The sequence below is a fragment of the Orycteropus afer genome, unplaced genomic scaffold (genome assembly GCF_000298275.1).
Source record: "Orycteropus afer afer isolate SDZICR_OR568_19922 unplaced genomic scaffold, OryAfe1.0 scaffold00303, whole genome shotgun sequence".
NCBI lineage: Eukaryota > Metazoa > Chordata > Mammalia > Tubulidentata > Orycteropodidae > Orycteropus > Orycteropus afer.
This window is the reverse complement of record NW_006921890.1, coordinates 2,057,558-2,069,403: the sequence shown is the minus strand read 5'-3', so window position 1 is coordinate 2,069,403 and position 11,846 is coordinate 2,057,558. Positions and strand designations below refer to the sequence as shown.

The following is an 11,846-nucleotide window of genomic DNA, read 5'->3' as shown; positions in this document are numbered from 1 at the left end:
GAGTGTGCTCCACTAATTCCTTAACACCCCAACAGAGTATGGGTATCACCTGGTAACCAAACACACTCAGTCTGAGTCATCAGAGCTATCACAGTATGTGTGACAGAGACGACTGACAGTCATGTCAGTTCAGGTCAGGTTTGGTCATCAAGTGAGTTATGTAACATCTTTTGGTCTTTAGAGGTTTTAGATGTCAGAATTATGGGTAAGAGATGGTGCGCTGAGGCTCAGGCTGAAGGAGATCATGTTGGTCTTTTTTACATGGTGGGTCAGCATGTGTTTTAGTGCTAGTGTTGTCCTGACCATGTGCCTTGGAGAGCAGCCGTGCCCAACAGGGAACCTCTCAGTAGAATCCTTATTGGTTTCAGCAGGCACTGGTATATGAGGTGACGATCTCTAAGACACACACAGAGCGACCCCCTGATTTTTCATTTATTTTTTTCACCCTGTCTTACAGGGGTCCCAGAGTGAACCTCCTGGTCTTGAGATAAAGGACTGGCTGGTGAGGTTAGGTCCCCATTAACTGGCTGCCACAACCTCTCTCTCCCTCTGCTGTCTGAGGTAGAGATGAGCTAAGCTGTCCAGGCTTTCATATTTGGTTGGGGAGAGACCTGGGCAGTGTGGAGGGAACTGTTTATATACAGCACATTCTCAGATTTTCATTTCTTCCTTTCCTAGGAGGCTGAAAATGCTGAGTGTCTTTCAACAGCCTGACCTCACTTCTCAGGGGCACAGCTCTCAGGGATAAGAGAGACAGTTTCAGACAGTCAAGCAGTACTGAAATAAGGGAAACATGAATTTCTTTCTTTTTGCAGCTCGACTATGTGTGAATTTTATTAATATGGAATGGGCCATCATGGGTTAACCTTCACCTAGGTTAGTGCCAAGTATAATTTCTCATGTCAGTTTTGTTTTATAATTTGTGTGGTTTTTTATTGTATGTGGTATTTTATTTTACATGATTGTTAATGAGAATTAAAGCATTAATGTGTGGTATTAACATTTATCATTATTAACAGGTCATATTTTAAACTTTTATTTTAGTGGTACAGTTGAAGTGTTCCTTCATCAGTCTCTTATACACAACACTCTGTTGTTTAACAGTCTTTTTTTTTTTTTTTTTTTTTACAAAACACTTAGATTTTACCTCTAATTAAATGCTTTGGATGTATTTAGGATCCACCACAGGGACTGAATGGAACAAGAAATTTCAATTTTCTTTTGCTCTGAAAAACCCCATCCCATCTCAATGGGACCATCAAGGGTCTGGAGGCTTCTGTGAACCCACAAAGCAGTCCATGGGGCACTTCAACACAATGAAAGCAAAACTTCTTGCCACTTGGTGCTTTCATCTACTACATCCCATTTCTCAATAAGCAATTACCAGTTACCAACATTCATTGCCCAGAAATCCAATGAGGCTATCAGGCCATGTCAGTTCAACTAAAATCCTATCTATCACCTATCTATGTATTTACCTACCTACCTACCTTTCCTCGGTCTATCTCCTTGTATCATGTGTCATCTACCTTACCTACCTTCTTTCCATCCATCCATCCATCCATCCAACCATCCATCCATGCATCCCCTATTTATCTTAATAACAAAGGAAACCATTTTTTCTTCCTAAATATAATTCAGAGGAAAAGGATGGGTTTGCATAATGTGAACACATTTCATTTTCTTTTTGCTACCTCAACCTCTGATGCCGGAAACTCCCAGCTGAAAGAGCTCATCACAGCCTGGCATGTTGTGCTTTCAAAGAACTATGGCAGCAAAGACCCCCTTGGCCTCCAAGTGGTACAAATTTAGGGTGCACATTGAGACTCAAAATCATAGCAAGATGTGCTTTTTTGGAGCATGTGGTAATTTCCCTTGCACAGCTCAGACCATGGAATGACTCCTGCTGCTCCCATTTGGAAAGGTTAAACCAGCTATGCCATTAGGTTGTGGGAAATTCATGTGGACACCAACATTTTTGTCTCAATGAAGTTAACCACATTCTATGTTACTGATGAAGTGTAAACACTTCCCTTGATCTTCCATATTTGTCTCTCTATGGGGACTGGAGGGAGCTCTGGTAGCATAGTGCCTAAGGCACTTGACTGCTAACCAGAAGGCTGGCAGTTCAAACCCACCAGCCACTCCTCGGAAGGAAGGTGGGGCAATCTACTTCCGTAGTGATACTGCCTCGGCAACCCAAGGAGGGGTCACTATAAGTCGGGTCCGATCGATGGCACATAACAACAACATAGGGACTGGAGAGGGGCTGTATGGCAGCATGCCCACAAAAGAATTCAGAAATATGGCGTCCTACACTAAATGACACAAAAAGGTCAAACCTGTATGGAATTTCTAGGAAAGTCCATATGTAAATTTCTGTCTATTGCTATGTTCTGGAGGTTAATAAGCTTCTCCCTTCCAAACTTTGCATGGCTTTTGGTTGTTGTTAAATTTGGAAAAAGAACCACTGAATTTAGAGTTTGAGCTGAATTAAACTATACAGAGAAGGGGAGCAAGTTTTAAAGGAAGATGGCAGCCAATTTCTTTTGTTATGTAACTTTTTATTTTTTTTCCAAGAACAGTTAACATTTACTAGGCACCTATTGGCCTCAGTCACTTGCATCTAAAGAGCAAAGCTAATTTACCCCCCGCCCGTATTCTTTAAAACGGTTAGCCTTATTTCTCAGCTCTGTGAACCACTATTCTACCATTAGCTTCAAGTTCAGTTTTAATAATCTAATCCATTATTGTCAACTGCTCTGTCACACGAACAAAAAAAAAAATTTGGGGGGGTAGGGGGGCTAAGGCGAGCAGTTGGTATTTTCTGTGGATACTTCAAGTATTGCCCCCAAAGTGAAATGATTGATTTGGCCGTGGTTTAGCATGTTCTGAGGGCATAAAACGTGGAAGGAAATGGCCCCGTGGATAGGGTTGGTACTGAAGAATGGGTGAATGTGTGAAAATTCTATAACTTCACCTCAACTGGCCTAATATCCTGAGTCACTAGATGTTCAGAAGAGTAGATACAGTACAAAAGGAACAAGCTGATGTACATTTATACTGAAAAACGAAAACAATGTTTGTACAAGATGGACAGTAAAGGAAATTGCTTGTGTGAAAAAAAATCTCATACAGGTTATTTTTATACATACGTGGACATCCACACACTCACACATGCACAGACACACAAGCAAGAATGTGTATTTTGTCAGAGAGATCCTTGGAAATAGACATTCTTAGCAAATACGGATGACAGATCAATTGTAATTTATTTTCTTTTAACACTGGATCATCATAAAGAAAACTGGTATAAATGAAAAAATCTATTTCAAATATCTACATCTAAAATTTTAGGCAGTGAAAAAGCACTTTGTTGACAAGGAGTGTGGAATGATGTATGTTAATTGTCAGAAACTGCTGAATGCCTTGTTTAGTTGCCACAAACAAATTCACATATCAGAACGAACAATACTGCTAAATATTCCTTTTTTTTCCCCTTTTTTTTTTTTAATGTGTGTGTGTTAAAACATACTGGGAGAAAGAAAAGCAAAGAAAAGGAAAACTGGAAATCCATACATCTTTCAAAAGTTTGAAATTGAAGCAATATTTAGAACCATAGATGAGGAAACACAGTTGCATTGGTGTAATATACACAATGCACTTTTCTCTTTTAATCTGTAATGTACATCAAATACTTTACAACAATGCATTAACAAAAGGCAGGAAACATCTTGCTGTACAGAGGAACCTCAATGCAACTTGAAGCCTAGAGTCACAACGGATGAAGAGATTGAACAAAGTGTGAGAAGCCGTCCCCCATAAAGTGTGTAAACTATTCTGTGTCTTGTGCTTAACGATAACCTTCACGGCCCACCACCACCACTGTCTCCTCTCTCCCTCCTTCCTCCACAACCAATATAAAGCACTTTTTATTTTCTACAGCTCAAACTAGAACGTTGCTGAACATGGTCATGTTTTAGGATTGTTTTTGCTCTCTATCGACTCCCGAGTTAACTTTCAATGTATTTCGCGCTCTACAATAGCTCATAAGATTGCCATACTGGTTATCACAGCCTTCCTATGGAACAGGCTTTGACAAACTAAATTTGCAGGGAAAAAAGAAATGTCTCGTGATATGCATGCACATGCACGGCTCCCGGAACGCCTCATCCCACTTGCCCCTCTTTGCTCACACCCAGGAGTCGGGGGAGGCCGGGTAGTGGCTCGTTTCATAGTTCAGTTCACTGTAGGGACGGGCAGCTGAGTAGAAGTCAACGTAGTTTCCGGTGGATTTAAGTCCCAGGTGCATGGTGTACTCGCTGGCGGGAGGGCGATGGTGGACCTGGTCCTCAAAGAAGGACTCATCATAATTTCTCGTGGAATTCTGAAAGGGCTGGTAGGTCTCGTAATCTTTTCTGCTGGGCTCCTGTGGGACCGGTTGTGCAGAAACCTACACAGGGAAGAAGAGCCATGCTGGTTAATTAGCATCCCCTGGACCCAACCTCCTTCATTGTCAAGGTACTAATCTTCCCTCCCAAGAAGACAAGGCTGCCCCATATGTCACCCATGCATTCACCACTATGGTACTTCTCCAAATATTGCCAATTGACCTTTGGCTTTCCCTTCTAAAACTGGATCCTGGGTCTACCCATTGTCATTCTAAATAACCTTTCTTGACTAAAGAGGAGTAGACTAGAAGCTAGGGAGTCCAGCCATTTATGCATTTTCCCTGCATTGTCAGTATTACTCATAGGGACTGCAATCTCAGAGAAAGAGATAATGAAGATAAACAAAGCCCAATGATCAGGCAGGCATCGCCCTGCCATGGCAGAGGACTGTGGTCAATATGTGTCTGATCTGTTTCCCGGTAGTAGGGTCATTCCATCACACCTACTTAAGTCACAAGGTACTGGAGTCCTAGGTAGATACATAAAGAAGCACCTAATAAGAGAGTTCACACAAAACATTTTACACTCTGGAAAAGAAACGTCTTTGTCAACTTGGATCAATTAGGGATTGAACTCAAGGACACTGTGATTATAAAATCTTTGATTGCGGGGAAGGGGTCTTCAGAATGGTCTGGTGTCTCCAAGCCAAGCTCAATGCTCCCTATTTCCATTCTGATCCTCTGATGGTTACAGTCTGATGTAAGGAGCCTTGAAGGGTTAAACTGATCACAGGAGACTTCAGGGCACATGAAGTCAAGAATTAGTTCTCTCTGCTTAGCCTTAGGATAGCAAAAAGTGTTCCCAGGTTCACAAATAGCAATTGTCTCTGGGGGCCGATCTGTACCCTTCCTACTCAAATTTCTCTGCAGTTCCTTCCTAGGCAAACTGGTCCTGCAGTAAATGGAACCTCTCTAGACATAGGGTGAGGCTAATCCCTAAGGCTAGCACACATGTTGTTGTTGTTGTTAGGTGCCATTGAGTTGGCTTCAACTCATAGTGACCCTATGCACAGAAGAATGAAACACCGCCTGGTCCCTCACCAGCTCTGTGATCCCTGCTATATTTGAGCCCATCACAGAAGTCACTGTGTCAATCCATCTTGTTGAAGGCCTTCCCCACCTTCGTCAACCCTCTACCTTACCAAGAATGACATCCTTCTCCAGGGAATGGTCCCTTCTGACAACATGACCAAAGTAGGTGAGATGAAGTAGCACACATGGGGATGTACAAAGCTCTGCTAATGTGCACTAATTGAGGATGAGGTTGGTGTGAATTAGAAAATACTTTTAAAAGAAACACTGTAGATCACTTTCTAGGAAATTCAGTAATTCCTTATTAATTTAACTAAGGATCAGCCTGGAAACATCCCGTAGAAATTGGTCTTAGTTAATAGATAATGATTTGTAATTAGAATGTTGTGGGTAAACAAATGCTTCTAATAGCCTGTGCATAATTCTTCTCTCAAGTACATGAAGCTCTTGCCTTTATATGTCATTGATTCATGTAATTGACCTGTTCTTCAAACAAGTGGTGAACTTCCTCATAGCTGCTGTCTAGTATGTGTCACACTTCTAGTTAGTGGGTTCTTAATCAATGAGTTTTTTTTTTTTTCCCACCTGCTAAAATCCTTAAAATATAAGCATTTGTTGACCTAAGAGCCTAAGAATGAGAAGAGTTTTTGGAATTCTGCAATTAAATGTTGCTAAGACCAGGTCTACCAAACCACATGGAAGGGCTAAGGTCTTCTTTGTTATTCTATGACCAGCCGTGTGCTATGTCTACCTTCTTCTCTCCTCCAGTACAGCACTTCTGCCCAAGAGCAAAGGATACAAAGGTTTAGAATGAGAGGGGAGGAAAAAGTACACAGGGTTTACTGTGTTCTTATTCCACTGGGTACCATGCTCACCATTTAACAAATTCTTCTTAGTTTAATCCATAAATAGATATGTATGTATATTTATGTGTAACTATCTCCAACACCCATGAATTAATTTGCGGTATGGTTGTGGCCTGTGTCTTGCTATAAGGCTGGAAGCTATGCAACAGGTATTTCAAATACTAGCGGGGTCATCCATGGTGGACACGTTTCAGCAGACCTTCCAGACTAAGACAGACTAGGAAGAAAAGCTTGATGGTCTATTTTTAAAAATCATCCAATGAAAATGTTATAGATTATAACGGAATACTGCTCAACATAGTGCTGAAAAATAAGGCCCCTAGATTGTAAGGCAATTGAAATACACAATGGCTATAACCACAGACTCAAGCATACAAACAGTCATGAAGGTGGCACAGGACAGGGGGTCCCGTATGGAAGGCAAAATCCTCCCACTATCCTCAAGTTCCTATCTAGCAATGGTGGATTCTAAATTTGAGTGTCTCTGAGAAGGGAAACTATGACCAGCTAATTCATGTGGGGGTCACTGGGGTCCATCCTCTTTGTACCCTGTCATGGGTACCCATAAAGTCATTTCTGCTGAACTTTTTTCTTCCATAGTTGTTGTTTTTGTTAGGCGCCATCAAATCAATTCTGACTCACAGAGACCCTATGTAAGAGAACAAAACACTGCCTAGCATGGCACCATCCTCACAATTGTTATGCTGGAGCTCACTGTTACAACCACTGTGTCAATCCATCTTGTTGAGGGTCTTCCTCTTTTTGGCTCACTCGTTACTTTACCAAGCATGATTTCCTTCTTCAAGGTCTGGTCCCTCCTGATAACATGACTAAAGTATGAGAGACAAAGTCTGGCCATTCTCGCTTCTAAGGAACATTCTGGCTGTACTTCATCCAAGACAGATTTGTTCTTTTGGCTCTCTGTGATAGTTGGGGTTGTGTGTCAACTTGGCCAGACCATGATTCTGAGTGGTCTAAACAGTTGTGATATGGTTATTCTCATGATGAGATTGGATGTATACACTTTGGGCAGCCAATCCACTGAAAGGGAGTTTCCCTAGGGGTGTGGCCTTCTTCCTCTGTGTGTGTGTGTGTGTGTGTGTGTATTTACAGACATCCTGGGAAAAAGACTGACTATTCAGTGGATCTGGATCCTGTTGTGCTGCCTACAACTGTCCGTGAGTGAACGATACACCATTCAGCCTGGTGATCTTGGATTCATCATCCGTCGGAGTCAATAGCTGGTATACTGCCTGCCAACCTTGAGCTAGTCAGTCCCTGCAGCTGTGTGAGTCAGGAAAAGCCTGCAGCTTGACGTTTGATCCAGGAACTTGGGACTTGCTAGCTTCTATAAGTGTGTGTGCATTTTCCTAAGATATATTTCTCTCTCTGTGTATATATAAGATTTACTGGTTTTGCTTCTCTAGAGAACCCAGCCTAATACACTGTCCATGGAATATTCAATATTCTTCCCCAACACCATATTTCAAATGCATCAATTCATTTTCAGTCTTCCTTATTCATTGCTCAGATTTGCGTTTTTCTCCATAGTACACAAAACACAACGTCCTGCTGTCGAGTCAGATCCTACTCATAGTGACCCCTCCTTGGGTTTCTGAGGCCATATCTCTATGGAAATAGATTTCCCAACCTTCCTTCCGAGGAGTGGCTGGTGAGTTTGAATCGCCAGCCTTCCTCCATAGTAGAATGCCTAATTTAAATTATAGAGGACATTTCTTCACCTTTCAACTCTGACAGCTTAATGATAGAAGACTTCTTTGTATTTTTTCCTCACTTAGTTTGCCCACAAACTGGATTTATTTTAAACACAAGGGAAATAGCTGCCCATCACAGATCTTCACATTTTCCACATGGTGAAACCTGAAGAGTTAGGGTGTTAATGTTCAATTAGGGAGTATATGTGGTAAACATCAGTGGTTCTTAAGAGTTCTCTGGACCAGCAGCATCACCTGGGAACTTGCTAGACAGGCAAATTCTCAGAACCCACTCCAGACCTGCTGAAGCAGAAAGGCTGTGGCTGGAGCCTAGTGATCTGGGGTTTAATAAGCCCTCCAGGTGATTCTATTTCATGCTCAAATTTGAGAACCACTCCTATTGAGAAAGGCAAGTGACTCCGAGAGGCAGAAGAAGCACATTTGCATCTTTGCTCTGCCACTTCCTAGCTGGGTGACCCAAGGCAAATCCTTATCCTTCTTGACTCTCAGTTTCTTCATATCTGTGGCAATTACACCTGTCCTGGCCCACTGACAGCAAGGCTGGAGACAACAATAACAATGAAAGATGCTATTTTTATTGTCTTCATCATTAATTTGAATACTCTCATCTAAACACCAAACCCCCTTTGTTTCTGCTTTAACAAAAATTCTGTTGCTGGCTGGATATATACAGTTAAATATGATCCTTGTTTTCTTCTAAGTATGGGATGGAATGGTAGAAGCTCAATAAGATATCTGGAGAATTTAAGCAGGGACTTTTAACATGATGTCTATGATCTGTTGACCCCAGTCATAAAATCCAAGGATCACAACTTTATCATACACTGATTGTTGTTTCTTCTAGGTGTCCTTAAGCACAAATTCACTGAGAATGTGATAGGGGTCCCAGGCAGTGCCATCGGGAGGGCTACAGCTGGGAAGGTCCCCCTTCTGCTGAGTAATGCAAGGACTGGTCTACTACTATTGCCCCTTCTACCACAGTTGGCCATTCAGCCAATGCTGTTGTCTCATTGTCAGGGTTAATGGTCTTTTTCCTTGTCTCAGAGACCCCTGTGAAACTCTTTTCCCTCAGAGAATATCTTTCTCCCCAAAGTCTGTCACCGCCAATCTTTCTTTATGAAGCACTTGAGTCTTCATTGCAATGCAAAGATGCCTAGAAGATGTTAGTGCTCAGCAGGAAGCTTGGACACTCTTGGTTGGATTGTTCACACTTCAAGGTCATGAGGTCATTATAGCCTAGGAAAGCTCTGAAACAAAAGCATCCCATCTGGAATGGGCAGCCATACCCACACAGCCAGACACTCCAAATCATGGATGCTGCTTAAAAGGCCATCTTAGAATCACCTGGTGGAAAGGGACAAATTTTCTCCCTTTACAAATGGTCACAATGGTAGGATTTTACTGAGTTCCCAAGAGAGAAAGATGCATGTAAAGCCAAACTTTATTCCAATAACACAATTGAAAAGAAGTCAAGTGCTTTATTCCTGTGGTGGTTCAGTTTGTGTGTTAACTTGGCTGGGCCTGGTTGAGTGGCTAGGGAGCTGGATGTAGTATTCCCCATGATAAGACTGGTAATCAACTCCATGGTGGAATCTACTGTGAGCAGCTGAGTAGCTGCTTTAATGATGTGATCTACTTCCTGTAAATAAGGAGAACCCTTGGGGAATGATCTCTAGCTTATGGCAAACTTGAACTCTGCATGTAGCCATGTCATTGTTCAGGAGCCTGCAACTCTGCTGACCTTGGGACTTCCAATGGGCTTTAATTAATGGCCTTCCTATGTGGTTTGGTAACATTGGGACTGTGCCTTTTTACTTGTCAACCTTGGGCTTGCCAGTCTCAGCAGCCTGCACCTGTCTGAGTGAAGAAAAGCCTGTAGCTTCAGAGGGCTGGGAGCAGGAGGCAGAGCTGAAGCCCAAGGTTAGGGGGCTTTCACCCATTCCCTAGAGCCTGGCACTTTGAACTCAGATTAAAAGCCTCCAACCTGTAATAGAATAAACTGTTTGTTCAAGCCATCCCATTTGTGGTACATTCCTGTCAGAGTAGCACTAGGTAACCAGAACAATTCTCTTTTCTCCAAATTCACTGGAGTGTTATGATGATTTCTTAGAAAAAAAACACTTAGAAAAGGCAAAATGTCTCTTTAGTGGACATTTTAAATGCTGGTTGCTATTAGCCTGGGATTAGTAATTCCAATGCCCACTGGCCCCCTCAGGGAATAATGATGGCATTGTGCCATCACTATGGCTCAGCTCTGCCAGGGGCCTGCCTACAACGTCTTCCTGATTAATAGCTTGCTCTTCATCCTTGCTGGGTTTCCCAGTGTTCATCTGACACCCAGTGGGCTTGAAGTATCACATTGAGATTAGTCAAGTACATTCTAGGCATGCTGGGAAAAGTACCGCACAACATCACGCTCAGTGATGCCATCTTGGCCCATTCATTCTAATTTTCCAGAATGTTCAAAACATGCTTAGGTGAAAATGTGCTCCTCAGAACCATTATGGACTGCCCTCTAAGTCTAAATCAAACCATCTTCACCAGCCTGGTGCAGCCAAACCTGCAAGATACCAAGGACCCCTGGGTGGTACTGGGGTTTCATCTACTGCCAACAGAGCAGGAGTCCATGGAGAGGATACTAGTGAACAGCAGGCTGGTGCTGTTGATGAGCTTCTCTCTACCTAGGGAACCTAAAGATGAACCGCTCACTCTTGGATGAGCAATCAGGATCTGACTACACTCTGACAAGCTCTTTCAAGAGCTGGGGATAGTTGGATCCCTTCAACTACAGAACAATTTTATGGTATTGGCTAAAAGAAAAATGGCTTATTACCGTAAATGGAGTTTGTTCTTCTAAGACATGATGCCTCATTTTCTTTTATATTTGGGAAGACATGTTGGCATGTGAGTTGTTTGAGGCCACACTAGTGACCATCTGTCTAGTGCTCATGACTTATTTATTCATTGGCTTTTTGCTTTTAGCAAACACTGGTGCTGAGTTGTTGTACTGTTAGGTGCTGCTGTCGAGTCAGTTCCAATTCATAGTGACCCTAGGTACAACACAACAGAATGCTGCTTTGCCTGCACCACCCTCACAATCATTGCTATGTTTGAATTCATTCTTGCAGCCACTGTGTCAATCTAGCTCATTGAGAGTCTTCCTCTTTTTTAGTGACCCTCCATTTTACCAAGTATGATGTCCTTCTCCAGAACTGGTCCCTCCTTAGAACATGTCCAAAGTATGTGAGATGGAGTCTCATTAGTGTTGCTTCTAAGCAGCATTCTGGCTGGACTTTTTCCAAGACAGATTTGTTCATTCTTCTCGCAGTTCATGGTATATTCAATATTCTTTGCCAATACCATAATTCAAATGCACCAATTCATCTTTCTTTCTTAATCATCATTCAGCTTTCACATGCATAAGAGGCAACTGAAAATACCATGGCTTGGAATAGGTGCACCTTCTTCCTGAGTAGAGTCTGATTAGGTGTTAGCAATATGTCAGGCAGGCCATAGGGGCTAGCATTCACCAGGGAGTTGCAAACAACATGAGATGTCATCCAACATGGATGCACATGAGTGAGACATTGAGGGTAAGAGAAGAATCCTGTGCACAGTCATTTCTCCTATTGATGGTTGATTAGACAGAAAAATAATTTCAGGTGGTGGAGATACTTTCTGTCTCCCTCTCCTTCTGTTGGAGATGGTCTTGCAGAGAAGACCTGGTCAGGACTTTTCCACCCTCTAGAAGGAGGTTCCCTT

General features: G+C 42.3%; 1 protein-coding gene across 1 annotated transcript in view; it reads right to left on the bottom strand.

Annotated features, from left to right (window-relative positions):
- Positions 1-4,192: 4,192 nt before the first annotated feature.
- CTNND2 (catenin delta 2) overlaps positions 4,193-11,846 on the bottom strand; it is a 1,230,080-nt gene continuing 1,222,426 nt past the window's right edge. Inside the window, exon 24 of the mRNA XM_042782401.1 lies at positions 4,193-4,453. Within this exon, the coding sequence (XP_042638335.1) occupies positions 4,193-4,453 (261 nt within the window). The remainder of the gene's footprint in view (positions 4,454-11,846) is intronic.